Source organism: Strix uralensis, chromosome 3 (genome assembly GCF_047716275.1).
Source record: "Strix uralensis isolate ZFMK-TIS-50842 chromosome 3, bStrUra1, whole genome shotgun sequence".
NCBI classification, from domain to species: domain Eukaryota; kingdom Metazoa; phylum Chordata; class Aves; order Strigiformes; family Strigidae; genus Strix; species Strix uralensis.
Window position 1 is genome coordinate 65460195 of NC_133974.1, and position 23988 is coordinate 65484182.

A 23988-nucleotide genomic window follows, 5' to 3' on the forward strand; every position below is an offset into this window, starting at 1 on the left:
CAAAAAACCAATAAGCCCTATTTCATGATACTGAAGAAGCTCAGTACCCAAGCAAAACAGATTGGAACAACACTGTAGCAGTTCTAGTTGAGCTTCTGAAGACAGCATGATATTGATCTCCACAGATGTTTGTGCACTCATGTGTTCAAAGCTCTGGCAAACCCATTAACACAGTGCATCACATGCATGGACTGGTAACCAGTAAAGTAAATGATAGTTCCCTCAGCTATCCTTGTGGCTAACTTTCAATCTACATGATTTCTTTAAAAATAACTGCAACTGGCCACTTGGATCACAGCAGTAAGACTGAGGATAACATGAAAAATCTGTGTCAGAGCTCAGGCTTGACTAAAAAAATTCAGGCTTGGTTAGAAAAACATCACTTGCTCAGTGAGTTCTCTAGAAGACAACAAAATGCTAAACAGCTAGCATCCTACCTCCAGCCTCAGCAGTGGAACAGTTCCAGACAAAAAGGGAACAAAATCCAAGTTACCAATTCATCTCCGCATGCTGCCAAAACTAATTTCCTACTCATCCTTAGCCTGTTCTGTTAAACCTGGAAAGCTGTTAATTTTATGCTTTTTTCACTAGCACTGAAATAGTCTGCTTTGAATAAAAATACAAGTAAACAAAAAACCCCACAGAAAAAAATCAAAAAGATTTCTGGGTATAAAGAAATGGTTTAGTATTGAGGGGAACTCAGTTTCTAAGTATTTTAAGATAAAGAACTACCTAGGATACTGACACCATGGAAGTGCACATAAAAACAAGACAACAGATCCTTTTTGCTATTTGGTGCAAATACACAAGTAAGCAATTTGTAAACACATGTAAAGTCAGCCTATTTGTGTATAGACTGCACTCCTATAGAAAAAAGTTACTAGCAAGACAATACAACTGGTCATAAAAATGAAGTTAAAGATATTTGCAAAAATAAATCCTTAAGGATGTGCTAGACAGATTTTGAATAGTTATTTGACTTAGACAAAAAATCAATAATGTGCAATTCATATTCTAACAGAAGTTTCTGCATCAGGATGACAAGATTTCTAGGATGAATGAGTTCACTGATGACTAGCTTCAGTTTAATTACGTTTGAACTCTCATCAGTGAAAAACTATCACCTCAACAACAGTCAGAGACTACAGCCCCAATTAATGGCATTAACAGCGATACAAAGTAAGAGCTGTAAGAACAACATTCAAACGTGATAGCCCCAATGAAAGGTGCAATAAGTGAACAATTCACCAGCAAAGACAATCCATCACCCAGTTACAGATCAAACTTTTAAGGTTGGTTGAATAGCACACAGTGCTGCCATTTATTAAACTATGCCTAGCCATGCCATTGCATAGATTGGTCCAATGTACGGTGTAGATTAACATTTGCCTGATGTTAAGAAGTGTGCTGACTCGCATGTAGTCTCTTCAGCATACAGACACACAGGTCAAAAGGGTTATAATATTCCTTCTCTCTCGTGACTGGCACACAAGATTCACCAAACATGAATTTCTGTAGCATGAATAATTAGTGCTAGTGGAATAATACACATCCAGTATGAATTTCCCTGGAAAACAAGGATTCCCTTCAAGGGCTGAGCAAAGTCAATGTAACATCGAGTTGACAGAGAATGATGAGACACTGGGGACTAACGTAAAATCCTGCTTCTTTCAGAATGTACTATTCTCCTTCCAGGTTGGGTTTTTGTTTTGGTTTGGTTTTTTTTTTGTTTTTTTTTTTTTTTTGTTCTTGAGAGGAGAGACTTCCCTATCAGGGAGAAGCAGCAATTCTTCAAAGAGGCAGAAGGGTTACATGGACAGGCAAACTGAAAAGGTCTCCCATAAGAATTCCTAATTATAAGCAATGGAAGGAATAAAATAAATTTTTAAAGCTGCCCTCTGCCATTCTGTTTGAAGCTATCCAATTATTTTTTCTATATCACCACCTGATAGTGCTCACACGTGCACACACACAGAGCCCCTCTCCCAACACCCCAGGATGTTAGAACAATCCTAAAGAATTTACATTAAGTTGCAGGCTATGCAGAATGTAAGTATGTCTTCAGTAACAAGCTATTTTGCATACATTTGGAATCACAAAGAGCTAAATCAATATTGGCACAAAGATGGGGATAACACCTTTGTAGCAGACCAGCATTGCCTTTGCTCTACTAGAAGCTGGAGCATACATTACTGGGCAAAGCTTACACTGTTAAGTAAAATATCTTTTCTAAGCCTTGAAAATGATCCTTCACAGTTTGGCTACAAGCCCAATCTCCAAAAACTGCATTCTGAATCCAGATGATCTGCTGACACGCCCAGTACATAGCTTCAATAGCTTCATGTTGTAGCAAAACAAGAAAGTTCACTGGGCCTGCTTGCCATTTTATTTCTCATGTCTCTGCTGATTAACAACCCACCAGGCAAGTACCTGGGGGATTGCCATTTCTTCTTATTCAGTAGGAATACCAGGACAAACGCGCAAGGTACTTTGTCCTCCCTCTTGCTTGTATTCGTCATCAGGCAAAGCTTTAAGTAGCTGCACAATGAGATGGTAAACATAATTTGCAAATCCTACAAGAATTCCTCAATTCTTACAGAAATAATTGATAACTGGGCATATGCAAACCCTTACAGAGAACGCTCTAGGAAGACCCACATACTGCTGTAGAAGCAGTCTGGTTATGATGTAACACATGTGAACTCACACTCAGTAATCTATTTCACTACACTTATGTAACATACAGATGTTTAATATTATGCCTGGGAGAGATGTTTGGAGATTAAATAAACCATAGTTGTATAAAGGGGAAATTAATGTTGTAGCTATTGCTGGAAATTATGCCTCAAAAACTACATATGAAAACAGTATTTTTCCATGAACTTACAACACTTACTGTGAGTTCGAAGTTATTTAAAAGACCTTAGAAGTTATGAACAGTATTTTGCAGAAATTCAGCATGGAAATTTCAGTCGTTTTTAGTCCCTAATTCTATTAACAAAAGGAAAATGCAAGCTTTTCAAATCTTCTACATAATTACTCACAAACTCTTAAGCATAGTTGACATTTGTACAAATTAGGTTGTAAGTTTGTTAAATTAGTAATTATCATATGTATTTACTACATATGGTCAGTTTCTGCGGCTCAGGTAACTATCTGCTGCACTCGATGTGTCTTCAAAAGTCAGTCTACTACTATTCACTTCCACCTAAAATCCTCTCAATCTTGTCTCACAAATGGCTGCTTCCTTTCTACCCTTGATTCCTAGGGTGCTAACTTCTTACACTAAAGAAACTAAAAAGGATATCAAGTTGAAAAAAACACCCAGTGTGTATGTTAGTTCACAGGGGTGCTGCAGGGAGAAAGAAATGTAAGCCACAGCATTATTTGAAAAGATGCACTGCTTGGATCTCAAATTCTCTTCCCTTTATCTAGCTCCCTTTGAACTGCCATACACACAGAGTTGCCTTGGACTCCTAATATTTCATCAGCCTGTAGACACCTTCCAGACAACAACGACATTGATTATAGTTACAGCTGTCATTCCTGCTGCAAACTCTTTGGTTTGGTTTTTAACCAAAACAGTTTGACACAAAATTCATCTGCAGTCTAAAGAAAATAACAACCACCACCCCCAAACAAACCAAAACCAAACCACCAGCTCTCAAGAACTTTCCCCAACGCTGACTCTCACCAGCTCAGTGCAGAGCTAAACCTGCACACATGCCTCTGCCCTTCCTCTCTCCAGCTCCAGGAATTTTGCATTCCTTTCTACACACCAGCATAGATGATGGTAACACAGGTACAATGCCCTTCTGAGAAATGAAAACTGGGATTGAATTACTGCAGGATAAAGTGGATTCAGAATGCTGTCCAAAGCCAAGAGTTCCGTTTTTGCCATGGAAGTGGGTAATGTTATCTTCATTCTCCCCTTTTTTTCCCATTGCCCTTCTGATTGAGAGCAGCCATGAATACTGCGCTTCGTGCTGGACCCAGCACTGCCTGGCAAAGTGTGTGAGGTCTCATCTGAACACAGACAGCACTGAGATTGCTTCCCTCTGGGGATGTAGGCCAAAGGTACCCAGTTTGGGGATAGAGAAGAGTCTGCTGGTACAAAACAGACACTAAGCTGCCAACCCATCAAGGAGTTGAAAAGGGGGTGCTTACAGACAGTATGCCTAGTGCTCAGCAACACAAACACCTGTGCTTCCTCAGGCACCTAAACAAGATCATTATTAACTGCGTATTTTACGCTCGGGTACCTGAACTGCAATACAGGCAGAATTTAGATATTTAAGCGCTCTTCTGGATCTTGGTCTAAGCATGCAAGTGGAACAGACTCACGGCATCAAGGACTACATTAAGCATTTTAGTACAGACACTTTCAACCATGTAAGTGAACAGTGAATTAAATCCATGCAATGTACCAATCAGGTATGCCCACTGTACAAATATGGCATGCTTTGTGGTAAGTGAAGAAATATCTGAACAGAAGCACATTCATATAAAGCTGTAAATCTTTGCCTACAGCAGATAATTCTCATGCAAGCACAGATTCAAGTATAGTGGCTTCTGTTGCCTTATCTCACTTCACAATCCTCATTCCTAAACTGTACTAAAGGTAATTTTTTTCAGTTTTGCTTCTTTGCAAACAGAGATAACAGCCTAAGTAAATATGAACAGTCATTGACATCAGTTTTGACCAAAACAGTAAGAGAGGTATAAGACCATCAAATACTTCAAAAATTCTTACCACAACAGCTGTTTTTCATACACCATTGAGGCAAACAGCCTTATAACATAAAGCATGTGGAATGGCATACCTGGTTTAGTTCCGGTGTTGCTTTGTCCTGAAGTGACTTTCTTGTCTTGTATTTTAGAACCTTCAGGGGCTAAAATAAGGAAGAAAAGGAAAGAGATTAGTTAACCATATTACTACACAACAGCTCAACCACTCTATTATAATGCAACTTAAACATTGCCAAACTCCCTTTAAAACCAGACCGTTCTGAAATACCACTTTATAATACCGTTCCACACCATTTTGCATAGAAAAACCCCTGAAGGTTACACAGAAGACACTGAAGCCGCAATACAAGTTCCCTGTTCAAGTCGAGGAAAGAGCCGCAAGAAGATTCCATTTTAACAGTGTTGGTTTTAATCAGGTGTATGATTATTTTCCCATGCTGTGCTAATGTTATACATGCAGCTAATTTTTCTTCTTCCTTCTCAGTGACGCTTTGGAAACCACTACTTCTGAAGAACAGCAGCCTTCAAATTTTTATTTTTTAAAAATTTAATTTCCTTTGGAGGAAGCTGGATTAATCACACTGATAAATGCAAGTTAGGGGGAATAACAGAATGAAACTGCAGAGCGACTTTGAAGAAGCAAACGTTCAAACCTGTTGCAATGTTTGGATGCAATGAGGAAACTGTGTTGCTAAAGGTGACTTGCAGATCCTAGGTTTCTAAAGGTATGGTACAAGATACTGGTAAAAGCTTCATACACTGTTTATGAATTACTAACACATGCATTACGCAAAATGGAAGAGAGGACAATTTATGACCTGAATGAAATCTAACAGAGGATATTTTCCCATTATTTTCTATAGACTTTTTTTTGATCAGACCCTGTCAGTCTACATATAGGTAGTTCTGGGGCTCTGAATGCCCTTTCAACAATTCTTTATAAAGAAAAATCACAAGATTAATTATTATACTTCAAATTACAACCATATCCTGGGCTCAGCATCTCTTTATAATTAAAAGCCAAGCCAGGAAATTAAATGCTATGATTTTCTCAGCTTACTACTCATCCTTGTGTCCAACAGCTCTGCTATAGGAGTGTTGGAGTCCAGAGCACAGCAATCCAGGAAGAACCTAAAGACAGACTGTAAGAATTCTAAGAAATCTTCCACAAACAGCTTGAAAGTATTTGCAAGCAAGGATAAAAAGACAGTTTATTGATATATAAAGCTTGAGAGGGAAAACCCCCTCCAATTCATTGAAATTAAATATCACTAGAAATGAAAGTTGGAAAAAACTGATTACTCCAGCTTTAAAAGATAAACAAGCATTACTGTATTACATCCACATTAGAAAACATGATTTAAAAAATTTTTTTCAGAAGGCTCCAAGCAATTTCCTGTGCTTGTCAGCTTTAATATATACTCAGGCCTTAGTGCCTCAGCAAGTTCATTCCCCTCATGGCCTGACAAAAGTCTTTATTTCCCCTTTACCTCCTTCCACAAGCATGTTTCAGGATGAATATAAAGGATAAAAGGTAGCAGGAGGAACCTATGTGACACTTACTGCACCTTTTTTGCAGAGGGGAGGCAGGTGAGGGAAATAGAAAAATAGTGTTTAGTATTCAAGAGCAATATTTTGCTGAGAGCAGTGTTCAAAAATCACATCATCTCACAAAAAAAAAGTGTAAAATTTTAAATAATTGTCAAAAAAGACACTTCCCTCCCTGACATCTGTATTGTCTCTTGTGATCAATAGAAGTAACTACTGTTGAACTTAACAAATATTGATTCCAAATTACAATAAGAATTGTCACACCTTAAAGACAGACCAACAAAAGATTTTAGTATTTTGCCATTTTAAAGGCCTCATACAAAGGATTAGTTTGACCTGCAGGTAGATGGACCAATTTTTGGCAAGATAATCTGAGCACCACTGAACACTTGCACCTCCAGGCTTTGCAGGATCTACCATTATCAAAACCCATACTTCCTCCTCTCAGTGTTCCAAACAGCTGGTACTAAGCCTGAAAAAATATGGTTTATTCAAAGTGCATTGAAACTCTTTATATCTTACTATCATGTTAACTTTGGTGGGGGGAGGTAAAACAGACTTTCCTCTGGCTCAAATTAGCCATTTAGAACATTCTCAGAAAAAGTCCCGCTGTAATGCATGGGGAACCTACATCATGATTCCCACCAGCCTTTCCTAGGGCATCATACAGAAGAAGAAACTGTTATCAAGTAGTAAAAAAATTGTTTCTGAGCATTAGTGAGAGCACTGATCTTCTACTAGCTTCAGCACAAGTTTCTTCACATCTCTCATACAGTGCACACACATCATTCAAGCATTGCACCATGGGATCATGCAATACTCCATTAACTTCAAAACAATGGCTTAAATGCCATCCAGATAATACACTTATAACAGAGCCGAGGTATACAGAGTAATATTTTTTGCCATATTTCCTCTTGCCTGACATTTCCTTGGAATATTTTGTGACACAGTTTGAGTGTACATTCATATGACCACTCATATGACAAGCGATGAAAAGAACAGATGGCACAACCATGAATTTCAATGTTGCTGGGTATCAAATAGGAATTGGCACAAGTATTTAGTAACTACTGTAGGTGTGCTCCCACATAAAATACCTCATGCTTTAAAATACAGACAGATTAATCAGACAGCTAAACATCTGAAATCCAAGCCTAAATATTGACAACACTGGTTCCAGCAAGACTCAATAACCTAGCACATGCCAGGAAAGACATCATTCAACTACCTAATACTTGCCTGCTACTTAGCTTGAACCAGTACCTTTACATGGAGGGAATAAAAGTTGCATAAAGAAGTGTTAAAAATAAGAGGGTATTTTCTTCTCCTCTAGTTACACACACCTCCATGAAATGCCTAACTGCAAGTATGTAAATTTAACTAAGCAATAAAAATCCAGACATACTAAAAATGCAAATCTGTCAGATGATTTTAAGATATGTGCTACTGATTATTGCTTGAAAGGATGGAACTTCAACTTTAAGGCAGCTTCTGGGGATTAAAATGCAAGTGTGAAACAATACTGTGAACAATACATTCCTTTGGCAATACAAGTTAAATACCTGAGTTAAAATGGATTTCTGTATTGCCTAAATATCTAAGTATATACTTGATATCAAGTATCTAACTGAATCACAGAAAACAATGGAAAGAATCCAAACTAAGTTACTATATCTTCATTTTGTTATAGTAAACAAAGAAATGCCACGTGAAATTTTATTACTTTAGGTCATATACTTGTGAATTTAGAAGAAGTTACATCTGCAAAATAAACTGGAGGATAACATCACCAAAGCAACATAAAGGATTCTGCTGCCATCCTGATATGTGCACTACATTATTGTATTTTGGTCTTTTAACGATGTAACATGCTCTATAATAAGACCCTGAGTGGGAATCAAAAGATACTTAGCTCCTCTCTCTCAGCTTTGCCATCACTATATGGCATAGTATGAAACAGAAAACAAGATCTCAGTTTTTCTATCTGGAAGCGAGGAAAAAAAGGAAGGGGGGAAAAAAAAAAAGAAAAAGATAGGTCCTGCTACTAAATACATATGCATTTGTAAACATAGAGATCTGAAGTAAAACCAGTTGCAGCACAGAATTCAGTATTTAAACATTCCAGAGGCAGAGCTGAAAAGTATGCATAAGGCTGACCAGTGCAAGGGAGGATCTCTGTAGGTTCAGCTTTTAGTTTTACCTTGAACCAAGGCAAATGCAAAACTGGCAGGTTATTCCTAAAAAAAAAAAAAAACCAAAACAGTTTTGTGATGGAAAATAATTCTATTTACAAATCTATGATTGGTTCTGATATGTCTATGTGTTCACATTCAGACAGGTTTAATCAATGCTTCTATTACCAGGATGAGTACAAGCTCTAGAAGGACTGATAAGCAATTTACCCCATTTCTCATTATAATTACATACAGTCACTTCCCACAGCAGCTAATATTCCTTGTCTCAAGCACCTGTACCAAAGCCTACTTTCTAAAAGGTAAAAAAAAAAAATTATAACAGCAAGAAGTACTGAAAAAAAGCTGTTCCATGATCAGTATCTGTCAGACTGTAAGGTTATTAAAGGCATTTTTTTCTAAGGTGTTCCTCTTGAAGTAAAGAAATCAGCTATCCTCAGCTTCTCCAAAGAAGGTCTGCATGAGCAGAAATAGGAATTACTAGCAAAGGGAAGCAAAGCAAGTGCAAAAAGAAATTGTATCTTAAAAGGTGCCAAGCTGAGCAAAAGTCTCATAGGAAACCTTGAAAAAGAACTTTAAGTTTTCAGTGCTTCTTTACCTGCTAGGTAAGTTGTGATCAAACTGGCCTGAGAGACTAAGCAAGACAGCACATCCAACAGGAAAAGCCTGAGATGTAAAGCCCCTGAGAGGATGCCCTGGAAAAGCAGGAAGAACATTCACCCAGACCTTGGAAAAACCACAGAACGCCAAGGAAACACTGAGCTGGGAAGTGTTACACCAGCATTTTGACAGGCTTTTTAAAAAAGCACAAGAGCTGTGCAGATTACAAGCATTTGCTTTTCAGGCTGTGGCAAATCAAGTGCATGCTTGCACAACATAAACCAGCTATCCCCAGTGAGGTGAACGGCAAACCAGAGCCCCCATAGCAAGGCTGGACAATGTTAAAGCCCTGTTCAGTTGAGGAAGGACATTGGCCACAGGACAGAGGTAGCTGCACTACCAGGTCTCCACTTCCAGAGGTGGAATCTTAACAGATGCAATGCAGTGGGAAGGAGCACTTGGGGACCACAAGCAAAAGATGGTGCTTGGACCCCATGTCAGGGTCAGGACATACACAGCAGCCCCCACAGAACTGCACCCTAGCAAACACCTGAAAAAGGGAACTGTAAAAGGGCTGCACAGCAGTGGATGGGAGCAGAAGCACAGGTCAACCCGAGGCATGCAGACAGCTATGCCTGGCTCCGCTGAGCAGCAAAGAGGAGAGACCACCTTCCAGTTTCTTGCTCTAATTCCACAAGTGAGACACAGAAGTATTGAAGAACAGCCAGGTGGAAAAAGAAATAGCTAGAACAGAAGAGGAGGAACTAAAGGGAAAAGAGAAAAAATTCTAGCTATTCTGTCCCTGCCACTCGTCAGCTAATCCTCCCGTTTGACTGAACAGCTGCTTAATAGCCAAAGAGTGCCAAGGGATGCATGTTACGAGATACAGAAGCCATCAGAAGTGACAACTGGAACAAACTAGTGCCTCAGTCAAAAAGTGTTGCCAATACGCAGCAGAGAAAATCCATCATTAAACTGGGAAATTAAGAACAGAGTTAACTGAGAACTGTTATATTCTTTACTCCTTAGCATCCAATTCTGCTATCCCAGCTACTTCCTTACGAACATTGCTCCAACAAACAAAATCCCACTCTTTAGTTCACATGCTTATTTTATACAGCCTGATATGCACAATGTAAAAATGCATAGTTTAAACTAGTCAAAATTAAGCAGAGAATACAGCCTCCTAGGACTGTTTAAGCAAGAATGAAGAAGTGGGGCTACCCTAGGCATTTTTATCTAGCCACTGGGAACAGCGGCTGGCTAGCACATCATTCAAATTGGAGGTATTGCTGTGCTGGGTGGAGTGTGTTGAAAGTGCAGATACTGACAAAGTTTATTAGCTTAAATGCAGAACCCCATTAAGACCGAAATCCCGAATACCTGACTTGGAATACGAATCTTGAGCATTCATTAACTGGTTGTTCTGTTCTAAAGCAACAGCACTGAACTTCAAGACTAAAGATTCTCTCTAATGGCAAAACTGGAGTGTTTATCCTACTAACAAATTTATGTGAGCCATGGTCCAGGGGCTGAATACAGGGAAAACAAAGTTCAACATGAATAAAAGCTTTCCTATTGCTTGTGACTTTTGCCTGTTCTTACATCCACTGTTATAAGACTTTGGTAATATGAACACATGTAAAAGCTACTATCCATATTTACAGTAAAATATACCTTGCAAGTCTTTAGCATTTCTTGTTCTAAGTATATATATGGACACTATTGATAATACAAACAATATACTAAGCAATATTTTAGTGCAGTTATTGCTCTAGAGTTAACTACTGCATTCATTCCATATTTGCACTTCATACTTATCTTTTACTTGTATTTTAAAATTGGAAGCTTGGGAAAAAAGGACAGTGATCTTTCCAGAGATAAATAGGTTTGAAAGTCCTATGCCTGGCCAAAAATTACCGAGATGCATGCAGCTCAGCTGATAGATAAAAAGGTAAAAACCAAGCAGCTAGATGTTTAATATTAAAATCTTCAGAGTAAGTCAGGATAAAGTTATGATCTGCTCTCCTCTTCAGAAATGTGGGAGGCAGTAAGTCTTAAAAACTACACAAGAAAAAACCCACATATGCACTCATTAAAGACTACAGTTTTCACAAAATCCACTTTTCAACAACCCTGAAACTACTCCTCAAGAAGGGCTTGGGGAGAAGTGGCCTGGCAGCCTGTTTCAGCACAGCTGGAGACAGCATTTTCTGGTATTGCTGCACTGTACTGGAGGTTGGACTGACCTTGGACAGACCACCTTCCTTATGCTGCTGCTTCTACCAGCTGTCTCCGAGCTGAACACTGAGTCAAGGCTACTCCTTGCTTTCATTTATTCACTGTGTAAGCACACTCTGGAGCCCTAATCTTGTTCAAGGCCCAATGTACTTTTTCATAAGATTATTATAAACCAGTGCTTTGAGTGTAACAAAATTACACTGCAACCAGCACTAGCTTTGCTTTTGTAAACTCTCATACACAAAATATATAACAGTTACCAAAGTAAAGTCCTTCAAAATGACAGAGTAAGAAAATTTTTACTTTCAGCCAACACATGCTACAATATGATGCTGCTGAGAAGCACAGAGATGGATCAAGCTGAGAGATCCAAACACAAAAGCTTGAGCACAAAACTAAACCCTCTCCTTTGGTCATCACTGAAACTCATTTGTACATACTGATCAGAAAAGTTGTGTCCGAGATGTTTACTCTGAGACTTGAACAGTGCAGGAACACAGGAACTAAGCATCAGCATTTTATTCATATTAAACATCTCCTCCTTTTCTCCTACTTTGTAACAACTTAAAACTTTCCTTCCCTGCAGGAAGTAATAAATGGTGGCTTGCAGGTTGCTGTTGGCCTCCAAAGAGCAAGCAGCCTGACAGCAGTAAGCGCCTAGCCACAGACCATTCTGAAGCAAGCTTCATCCTTTAAAAATCTTGCTGCAGAGCCCTTCTTATGCAGCAGATGTGCTGGCCTGGTAACCAGCAGAGGCTCCCTGAGCAGCTGCTGAGGACAGGAGCAAAACAGCACTGTAAGAAACCCCTACTCTCAGTCACTATGGACAAAGAGCTTCCTGGTATCTCCAGGAAGGCTCAGAGACTGGTTTCGACAGAGAGTTCAGTTGGGAAGATCAGGGGAGTGCTGGGGGTGATCTCAGAAATCAAGACTTTTTTAGTACAACAGGATGGGAAAGCAAGAGAAATATCTGGAGATGGGAAGACTGTAGGACTGAGCAATATGTTGCAGAAGGGACAAGAAGAGAATCAGAGGATTCCAATAGGAAGGGAGTCCTGCGTGACAATAACATGCATTTTGCAGCAGCTTGGTCACAAGAGATGTGAGCTTTTTCGGGAAGGGGGGAACCAAGACACTCATGGTGCACTGGCTTTCTTTCAGGTTAATCTTTTGGGGAAGAGCATGCAGATCAGAACAGAAGCGAAGCATCAGGATGGAAAGTCTACACTCTGCACGCTTACTGTCAAGCCTCCACCACTCCACCCAAAAAAACCCCAAGCCCTCTTAAAAGCCCTGGTGTAGATGGTTCATAAAGAGACACTACAAAGATTTTCCTAACAGAGCTACCATTTCAGAAGAAAAATAGAAACACATCCAAACTAACATCCTCAGGCTTCTTAATTCAAATGCTTCAGAAAACTGTTAGCAGAATGGGTATGGTTATACTGTTAGAGCTCCAACCAAAATACTTTTGTAGGAAAATGTTCTAATTAGCAACACTGATAAAATTATTTTTAAAAGATTTACAAGGTTCTGCCTATTACTATAGCAGTGAGGCAATAAGAACCACGAGGTGTTTCAATTCTCTAAAAGGCTTAGATCTAATGTACTCCAGTGATGTAGAACTAAGATCTAGACTTCCATTTTGAAAGAATAAAGAGACGTGGCTATTTTGGTTACATGTCAACACTTAGATTCTCTTGTTAAGGGAAGTAGGTCAAAGGACCTGTTGAGGGAACTAGGGTGAAGCAAAGAGTACTTGCAGACTACAGACCAGTTTGCTACTTTTAGTACAGGTAATAAAAGTCTTCACAATTTCAGATATAAGCTTTTTGAAATTTTCATCATTAGCAAATGGAAAATGCCTATTTTTTAAAAGTCTAAAGAGCAGTACTTGCATAGTACATTTTCAAGTTAGAAGTTTGACTCAGAAGAGTGACAGGATATTTCTATTTCATTTCTACTCACTAAAACAGTAAAGCAAAGCAAAGTTCATGCCTTAAATACACCTATGAATTAACTTTACATAAAAATATTTTCAATTCTTAGAAGCTTGAAGCTGAAGTACATATTTTCATACTTCCAATACTGTAGAACTCAAGGGTCTCGTTTGCAAATATAAATAAAGACATCAAGTTGCAGTGACCATCCCAGTTCTTGTCACAAAAGTTGCCATACAAAGTTGCCATCACAGTTGCCATACAAAGCACTGTTACTAATGATCTTCATCTCTGCTGTCCTGGCTGAGCCTAGTAGGTAGGAAAACCTATCAGCATTAGTGTTTACTACTCATGGAATAGTAAAGAAGTTGCCATTGTTTTCATCATATTGTAGACTAGGAAGATAAACAGACAATTTAAAACTGTCACAGCTAATTTAGCACTAAATTGTAAAACACTAAAAACAGGAGCATAAATAGATTTCTTTGGAAACAGTCCACAGACATAAAAATGGATTACACACATAACTACAGGGAAAGGGACACTTTTTTTTTTTAGATTAAAATTGTGTAACTGCTGTATTGGGAGATGCATATTTATAAAAGATTAGTTTTGGCTGACTATGTTGGCTTTAAAAAGCACTGCATCCTAAAATATTGAATAAAGTAGGAAAACATACCAAACTGATTGCCTTTGTAGGGAGAGCCCTTATGCCATTTAGAGTCTCTTAAAGATGATAAAAGAAACACAATAACTGTAACAGCATTTACAGAAAAGCTGACACATTATTTCTTCTGGATAATTATATTGCATCATCTTACTGCAATATAAAACAACGATATCAACATAAAAGAACCACTGGAAAAAAGGTCCCTGTTATCTGCTGAAAAAGCCTGTGCTGTGAAGCAGTGGTTCTGCAGCTGACCAGAAGGCTGGCAAGCCCAGCCAGATACAGATGAGAGATACTAAAGGAAGCTTTTCAATTACACATCACCAGAATAAAAGCTGAAATGCCACTACTTGAGGGCATGCAGGGCAACCTCAGTTCCAGACACCCAGCATTTTGTGCTGTGCAACCTGTCTTAGGCCTTGTGCTGTTCAAACACCAAGACTGGTGCAACACTGCAACCTGCAGTGATTTATTTGTGACCCTGTTGCTCAAGGGCAAAACCTTTTCAGCCAAGGTGCCAGAGTACCAGCTGCATCTCCTCCTCAGACTTCTGACTGCTGCGGGCAGCATTTGCTACCACGATGTCAGACAGATCCCCCACATCCAGAATCTGTGTCAGTGTATTGTTGTAGCAGTTGTACATGGAAGGTCACCTCAGAGATTATGAAATGGAGCACCTGTACATTTTTCTAGATGAAAAACTTTTCTGGACTTCAACTAGAGAGCTTGCTCCAAACTATGAGGTAATTCCTGTGAATATTTCCAAGTCACGATGAAGCTTACAGCTACCACTGAGATCTGGAGAATCAGGCACAGACTAGCCTGCTTTCAATATCATACTGATCCCAAGGTCAGATTGCTTGATCTGGGAAGAGCAACTTGAGTATTCATTATTTGATATCCTTGTTCAGAGGGCACAATGATCGAAGCACATTGCAGCCTTTGAGTTCTACAAAAACACTGATAGCAACTGCAGTACAGTAAAGTGAATATGGGGATGGAAAGAAGGGGAAAATGGATACTTTGCTATACATTGCTCTATTAAGCAATTTGATCTTGAGATCTAAACGTTTTTAAAAACAAAGCAATCTCTTTGGTCTCAGCTTTGCAATAAGAGAAGGTAATGATTTCTCCCCCCAAAAGTAAAATAAAATAGAACATTCTTTTGATGCAATATTTATTTTTAACTAAAATGAGTATACCACAAGATGAATACTGATTAATTTAGAAGACTCCCAAACTGACAGTGCTTTCTCCTTGCCAGCCCACTGACATACACAAGCCAGCATATCCCTACTGAGCTCAGTGCATATCCATGCTTTCCTCTATGCTTTCAACTCTTCCTAAATTTGTTCAGGCTGCACTAGTCTGACAGGGGTTAATGCCATGTGCACCGAGGTTCATAGCTACCATCCCAGTGACTTCACGTTTAAGATACAGAGCAGGCCTGTAATGGTGGTGTTTTGGCCATGGCAACATACTGCTCATTCAAAACCAAGGCACAACTCTTTCTGTCTCAGTAGTCAATCCCTTCCTACAGTAACAGAGTGATGCTGTTGTCATATGGGGACATCCCCATATACACATACCATAGTTAGGTGCAGGCGCTGGTGCCCTATGCAAGAATAAATACTTGTTATCTTTACTGACATCTCAGTTTGCTGAGCTTTGCTCAACAGGTGAGGTTTAGACCATAGAAGCAATGTGAGGCTTTAGAACCACTTTTTTCTGTAGGGAGAAAATTCAGATAGGTACTGGCTTTTTGGACATTATGCAGAAGAGATAAATCTCAGCAGCTTATTTTTATGCTTTAATGACCTGTCTTTGCTGTGTGTGTAAGTGCAGTCATACACTAAATTCTAGGATGCTTCTAGCATCCCCCTGCCCCCGCCCCAAAAGGCTGCAAGTGTTTTAAAGGGGCATAAAACACTCCAAAATTGAAGTGATATGAACTTTGTAAGCTTAAAAAAAGTTCAAAAATAGGACTATTCCCCTTCAAAGCCTTATTTCTAGTTAGGTTACTTTGCATTGTCACCTTACACAACTACGCAAGTGAGACCTACAACACAGCTCTCCCACCGCATTACTTTTAGGACACACTGACCAGCTCTCTGGCCTTCTGGGTACCCCCAACTACTTTCTTTCTACAAAGCTTCTACCAGCAGTACAGCAGCTCTCACTGGATTCCAAGTTACTAGCCTGCCACATGAAGGACAATTCCCTCACTTCCCCTCCCTATTAAAAGACACCTACAATAAAGCTTAAGAGATTGCCATTATCCAACATTTCCCCTACTCTGCTTTCAATTACTTTAAATTCAGAATCACTGTACCCACTGAACTAAGTGGACTCCTAGCCTTCATCCCATAATTGCTTTAAATCATCTTCAGTCTCATCCTATTGCTTCCAAGAAGAAAACTGGGTTGCAAGAAGAACTCCGTTGAATTTTACCTGCTTTGTGAGAGAATAAACGGGGGCCCATCGCAAGAAGAGAAACAGGGTAACTTCAACCTAGCCTATAGATTTAGCAGCTATTTTCATCTTACAGTCAGCAATAACAGAAATACATTTTGCAAAAAAAAAAAACCAAGTGACTTAAGACTTAAAGTGGTTTACTCCCAAAGAAACTGCTCTGCATAGGCCCTGACAACTGCCCTTAGTGAGATCTTACCAAATCTCTTACCAAAGAATCAGTAAAAATAAGGATGTTCAAAACACAAGAAGGGAGGATGTGAGGAAAACAAGTAATAGTAGCAGTATTGTTTAAAACTAACAGTATAAGGCATTGAGTGCTCCATGCAAAGGAGCATGTGGCAAGATTGACTATAACGGGCTATAGAAGCTGTGGAGATTTCTGCAAGATGCAGCTTCTTAAATAATGAAGTACCATGACCTTGTTTACTAAGGAAAAAGTTCATTGTCATACGGGTTTCATCTCCTGACTCAGCACCCCGAGCTAACTCAGGTACTGAAAGTAGGAGAGCCTTGTCAACAACAGACTTCAACACAAGAGCTCATCTTGACTGATAAGGCAAGTTAAGAATTACACTGAGATAGCTACACTGCTCCTGGTACCTAATTATCTTCACACAACACCACACTAAGCCACTTAGATTTAGGCTTGGGACATCTGCCGGGATTTCTTTTCCAGGGAGAGGTAAATTCTAGACCACTTACAAGTTAATGGGACCAATACAAGTAATGTAGGTAACCGTTTCACTGCTGTAGTTTCCTGGGGAGAGCTCTGCAGTTCACATATTTTGCAAAGATGTTCAGTCTTCCTTCCAGCCTCAGAAAAATAAAACATGAATAATGCCTGCCAGTCACTATAGCAACAACCACCTCTCAACTAAAGACAGTAGGAAGATTCACAGAAGCCAGGCTTTGTTTATATAACCTACTCTGTGCAGACAATTATTTCTGAAACAGTTAAAACTACAAAGACTGCATGCTGTTATTTAGCAGTTAAGTTCCTGGATGCACACATTCAAGCCATTACTCTAATCAAGACTACACTCACCTGAGGAAAACAAGTAGTTTTCTGCTAGCCTGCCTCTACCTCACTAGAAGGGATGCTGTAACCACTTAGCGCAAATGCAACACTCCATTTTCTAATTATTCTCCTGTTCTTTATATACAACATACATCATATTACGTAGGCTATATAAAACAAGCATTTAATGTGGCACAAAATGCAATATTCAGAAACAGCAACAAAAGGCATGTTTCCTACCATTGCTGAGCAGGGAACAAAGCTGAAACACTGACCTAAGAATATATATATTTCTATTGGATGACTTATGCTTAATCACTTCAGTCACTGTCAAAAATAAAAACTGTGCCAGGCCTACACTGTCATAATTAAGGATGCACAAGACAAACACAGCTACTACCAGTCACGAGCTCAACTGAATTCTCAAGACACCATTTACCTTATCTTTCAAAGTGAACATCACAGGAAACTGGAAAATTCTATTTTCAATTCAGGGACCGGTTCTTTACTGCTATCCAGCTGCCAGGAAACAGGACTTCCTGAGGAGTAAGGTATTTCTTCACATAAGGGCAGCAAACTAATAGCTAATTACAACACTGCATACACAGAACTGAGGCCGCACAAACAACCTTAATTATTTCTGAGCTCCATGTCTTTGGAAAAACTATATAAATGAATATGTGTTTAGAAAGGCAAAGTTATATATTTGACCAGGAAGGTATTCATGTACAATCTTTAAATAACACTAACATTTACTTTTACAGTCTTCTTAATATGAATACATCAAATGGTTACTAGAGCTCTTTAGCCTTCATATTATACAAATAATTCATCACTTCAGGTATGCTAGCAAAACCAAAGTATATTTTTTTCCCCAGGTTCTTTCTGGGATCTTAGGCTGAGTGTTACATCGTTAAAAAGTGAAGCTTATCTTTATATGCTGCTGCGCCCCCCCCGCCCCATGCGTAAGCTTTTTAAAAAAGGAAACTTGTTTCACCATAGAATTTCCATAAGCAGTTGATTTCTCTTAGACACAGACTACTCTTTTGGCAGCACAAATATTTGCCCTAAGTCCAGTACTATGACAGCTCTTTATACATCATAAAAGCTTAAATCATTCCAAGTCCATGCAGGCTTTCTTTTAGTTCCTTAAGCACTGGTGTCACTGGCTTTCCAAGCACTTGCTTGTTAGCTATCCTGGTGATTGCATTGCCTGACTGCCACAATTTGCAGCTCTTAGCCTTTGGAGACATAAATTTCACTTTTTTCCCCTCCAGTTTTCAGGGAAATCTTTTGTCTCTGACTGACTAGCTTTTATTTAAGCACATTCCATGATTTCAAAACCAGTCTGAGAGGATCCAGCTGTATTCAGGCTTTAACAACCCCTGCAAATTAAGTCTTCTAGAGAAATAACATGTAAGAATGGGTTGCTACAGAAAATAAATCAAACCCAACATTTCTTAGTCTACTTTCCTAACAGGAGCAACAACAACAACAACAAAAAATCTTACCCTCATCCCATTTCTTTTAGTGATATACCGAGGTAGTCTCTCTACCCACCACCTCAAAGAGGGTGTTACAAAGTATTATTATCATTGTATTTGATGCCTTAGTTACCTGGGCAAAATCCACCATGGTGCTGGTTGGATTGTGTCTAACAGACAGAACAAAGAACAGGGTAAGTGTTAAACTTGTTGCTTTGTTCTTCAGATCTAATTTTTTATTGTTTTATAAGGATGACATGATAGAATATGTAATGTAAAACATCTGAGCACTGCATCATGCTGTAATCAAAAGAAATCTATTTAAACACTAAGTTTTAAGTATTCAAGAATAAAAAACAAACCCAGAAGTGACTTTAAACCAAAACCCCTAAGTGTTAGGTATTTTGCAACAAATGCCTCCCATTCTTGATGCTAAGACTTGCACAAGTCTTTGTATTCGGACTAATGTTTCTAGTAACTAGTAACAAACTGTTTCAAATCCCAGAAGATTTTTAGTTAGTGACCTAGAAAAAAGTTGCAATGAAGTTGCCATTAAGCTGTATCTTCACAACTTTAGGTATGCAGTACTGCTGAGATTGATCAAAACCTGACTTCATTCACAGTTGTTTAGCCTTACTGATGGGAGGGCTATTAACTTCCAAGAGCACAATCATATGCCTAATTATTTAATAGTATGTACATGCATAGGTTAATATTAAACCAAGTTGCATGAGCAAGTTTCACTCAGATTTCCTAACTCTTCGGTGCTTGAACTTGGAACCTTAAAAGTTAACAAGAAGCTTGCATTATGTACTGACATGTATCAGTCATCTAAAATTAAAAACATACAAGCATAAAAAGTAGGTAACTTTACATACCACCACCCCCCATCCCCCAATTATCAAATCAGTTCAGGAAATCTTGATGATGTATCCTCTGGGATAACAGAAATTGATTTGGCAGACTTACCACCCTGCCACTAGATGGAGAGAACAACATGTTTTGCCAATATTTTTCATTCCTTTCCACCAGCTGCATTCCCACTCCTCTTCCCATATTGAACTGCATACTTTGCTCCTCTCCTGATCTTACACCCCACTCCACACTTCCTCAGGCACTGCCTCAACCTCCTGCTCTTGTTCCTGAACCTGCTACCCTGCAAATCTCTCCTGCCTTTCCACTTTTTACCCTTGTAGTTTTCTGGCTAGCATTGTTCCAAACCAGACACCGCTTCCTCCTCCTCCCCACCTCTCTCTAGTGTATCAGATCACTTTTCCTGCGCACCCAGCAGCAGGTACCTGGGCAGCATGGGAGAAAAGCAAGCCTCTATGCTCGTAGTCTGTGCGCCTGGTGCCAAAGCAGCCTGCAGAGACTGGAAGCAGCCAGGGAAAGAAAGTCCCACTCAGCCCCTGGAGCTCCGGGGAGGAGCGTGCTCGCTCATTCCATGGGGATGGTGAATCACGCGAACACTGATGAGCCCAAAGCATTTGAGAGGAAAGGCTGCTGCCTCAGTTCAGCCAAAAAACCTGGACAGCAATACAGCACGCAAATGTTGAATGCATTCCTGTGAGGCATGAGTTAACTGTGACTTTATGTGGCTAACTTGGATGGTTTTTCATAGGGACAGGAGGTGGCGTAGCTCTAAAACCAAATTCATACCGTTCCCAGTTTCAAATCTTTCCTTTAAAGCATGGTAGCCTTAAGCCACCACTACGAGACCAATATTAAGATTTTTTTCAAGAAAAAAACATTGCCATTACTTTCTCATGTCTCATTCTTCAGCAATTGGTCCATTTGCTGAAGGTGAACAAAATAAAAAAATAAGGGAGAGAACCTGGCAAAAGAGAAACAGAAGCCAAACCATTTAAATCTAGCAAAGTTATAAAGAGACTGAAACAAGGCTCTTTTAATGGGAAATGTTATGCAACCTTAATTATTTGCCATCTGCCTTGTAAAATTCAAATCAAGCATGGGAAGGATAAAATTCTCACTTGGGGTTATTTTACTACAACATCACTGAAATGCTTCATGGAATTAATTACAGCTCTAATTCACAGTGGCTTCCTCTTTATTGTGGATGGAGAAAACAGAATTTAGACCTCTAAGCCACATACTTCATTGCAGCAGCCTAACCATGACAGACTGGTACCAACAAAAATGAAATACCACCCTCTCTGACAGCAGAGCTAAACATTTAATTTAATGAAGGGTGTTTGAATTCACCCCCAGAAACAATGAGAACATATTAACAATATTTTACATAGTAAGGTCCCTGCCTTTAAATGTTTTACATGGATTGCTAGACTAAACTATAGTGTACCATGTATACCTCTAGAACTTTTTGTAGAACAGGTTCTTGGTGCCGAGTGTTGTAAGTGACTTAACTATGTCACCACAATACTCCAAAATCCAATCTATTTCTGTAATGTGCATTAAAGACTCCAGCTCAGAAAAAAAGAAGCATCATATAAAAATGTATGCATTACACAAATGGTGCAAAAAAAAGAAAAAGGGATGAGCAACATAATGCTGAAATCATAGTATCTGACTCCACACAGCAATGCATCATTCAGCATGTTTGAGTCATATTTCTGAAAGCCCAGGCAGCCTGTGCTGATGACTGGTAGTCAGTGGTAACAGGTCCAGTAACTTCAGACATGGTGACCAGGCTTCCCCTCTTTGCCCTTAATAGGGGGGGTGGGGATGGAAAAGTGCTCAAGACTGCTTCACCTTCAGGCAAGTCAATCAAGTGCTGTCCTCCAGCTCTCCCCTTTGCTCACAGAGACAGCGGTTGAGAGGCTGGTTGCCAGAGCCATTAAGTTTTCTTGTGCGCAACCACTGAACGGAACTGGCTCCATACCAACAATGCAATGGTTCTCACAAACTGCCATCATTATCCCCACACAGACAATTTTCTGGCTTGAGTAAATAGTATAAAGTCTTTGTTTATATGGGAGACAGACACCATGTTTGGTTACACAAAACTTGGGGCCATATAAATCAGTTACTGCTGGCATCAAGCCAGGTACTAACTGCTTTCTGGGTTCCCTGTATTGTACAGGTGGAAATTATTTTTAAGGATGCAAATGGCCTTACCTACAAGGCTATTCTTCGAGCCTTGCCCTTTTGATTTGAGGAGACTCCAAGCCTGCTTCAATCCTTCATAAAAGTAGTTTTCATCACAAAGGACTATAATACAGACTCAAAATGACCAACTCACTGAGATTAAACACTAGCAGACACCCACTAGAATCTCAGACCAGGCTTTTATAATTAATGGAGTCTCACCAACTGCAAAGAGCTCCAGACCAGGGTATTAGTGCTTTCCATCATTCTCCCAGTCTTCCACAGTGAACCAAGGCTAGGATCATTTGCTCTGCTGAGTTTCACTTGAGAGCAGAGCATTAGTTCCTCACAATGGTGCTCCATAAATCTACTTACACAGTCCTTGTCTTCCTGTTGGTCCAGATGACCATCAGATTGTAGTTGCTTATATCCTGTACTTGCCTATCTTTCAATCAAACTCCAATTTCTGTATGCATACCTGTTGTACTATCCAACCAGTCTCAGACACTTGTGCTGCAAGTAAAAAACTATTTCTTCCAGAGCAGACATCATATGTTACCACTTTATCTCACAACATCCCTTCTTGGTAAACTCATGTCTCATCCATTTCACCTATAAGAGTGCTGTATTTTCCACATGAGAGTGAGGTTCCAGGCTACAAAAAGATTAAAGCTCTATGGAATGTGACTAAAACAATATAGCGCACCTCCACCTTACTGGTTTGTCTTCGTTCACACAATGGATGTTTCAAAGTCAATCACTTTGAAACAGTCACACAGCGTGCTGCTGTGTAAGAGAGATCACCTTGCCCCAAAACCCCTTGATCAGCACAGCCAGGCAACTGGTCCATGCTCTGAACAATTAGGATTCATATCACAGCTATACAATAGAGATAACAATAACAAGATGCACTCTGTTTCTGTTCAAGATACTTTAAAACACGAGTTCCAAAAACTGGACTGCCAGCTAACTTACTTTCATTAGTGCTTACCTACTGCTGTGCCAGCTTTGCAATTAAAAAACCAAACACCAAACCAACCTTGTCAGCACTTTTTACTTCCAACGAGCATTTCACTTGCTTTTAATAGAACATCAGTGCCAGAAGCTGATGCAACTAGAGACAAACACTCTGCAAAACCAAGGTTTGCAAGACAGCAGTTTAAAGGTGCCCTCCACTTTTACATCATCCATCAGTTCTCATCTGTGAGTGGCAGGTCCAGCAGAGCATGTCCCCATGTCAGTTCATTGCTCTCCCACATGAAGAATTGTTTTGGAATGTATTGAACTCATTTCCTGGTTTCTAGCACCCAGCTGCATTGTTCTTCCAGGAAAGTGGTTAAAAGACACCCATGAGTACTACACCCTGTGACCATGAGGCTCTCTCCAGCTGCCTAAAGGCAGTAGCATCAGCTTCCCCTTCTTAATCAGGAGGTCTGCAGCAGGCATTGACTACAGCATCATCTGTGTTCCTTACCTACAAGATCTCTACTGGCTTGTCACCTGCCCAAGGCAAAGCTCCAATTATTCAAGCCATTCCTTTATATAGGGCACAACCCCTCCTCTTTATCTGTCCACCCTTTTTTTTCTCTCTTTTCACCCAGTAAATTTAGGCCTGAAATGCATCTCAGGGCTCTTCAACTGACAAGCCTCACGCTATGCACAGCCTGACAACAAGCCTGGGGTGGATTCCCTCACATGCTGGGTGTTTAGTCTGCTGTCTATACTCAGCTTCACAAGCCTGGATCCTGACAGATGAGTGGGAAAACTGGTATCATTCCTTTTAAATAGCTTTGTTTTCAAGTAGGTTAGGCCGGGATCAGGAACAGTTTTATTTCAGGGCCTAGAAAGCAGAAAAATATATTATGAAAAACAATAAAGCAGCAGATATGCAAGGTCTTCTGACTTCTTGGTCTAACATCACTGTAAAGCTGAATATGAACTGTTAACATTAAAAACAGGCTTGTGATCTTCAGTGAGGTCTCAGGAGACAAGTGACTGA

The 23988-nt window shown here is 39.6% G+C and overlaps 1 protein-coding gene across 7 annotated transcripts in view; it reads right to left on the reverse strand.

Moving 5' to 3' along the window:
- The window catches only part of MAP7 (microtubule associated protein 7), a 120985-nt gene that overhangs the window by 49334 nt on the left and 47663 nt on the right, over positions 1–23988 (reverse strand). For all 7 annotated transcript variants that reach the window (XM_074862618.1, XM_074862616.1, XM_074862617.1 and 4 more), the window contains exon 2: positions 4824–4892. In XM_074862618.1, coding sequence (XP_074718719.1) covers positions 4824–4892 — 69 coding nt within the window. The remainder of the gene's footprint in view (positions 1–4823; positions 4893–23988) is intronic.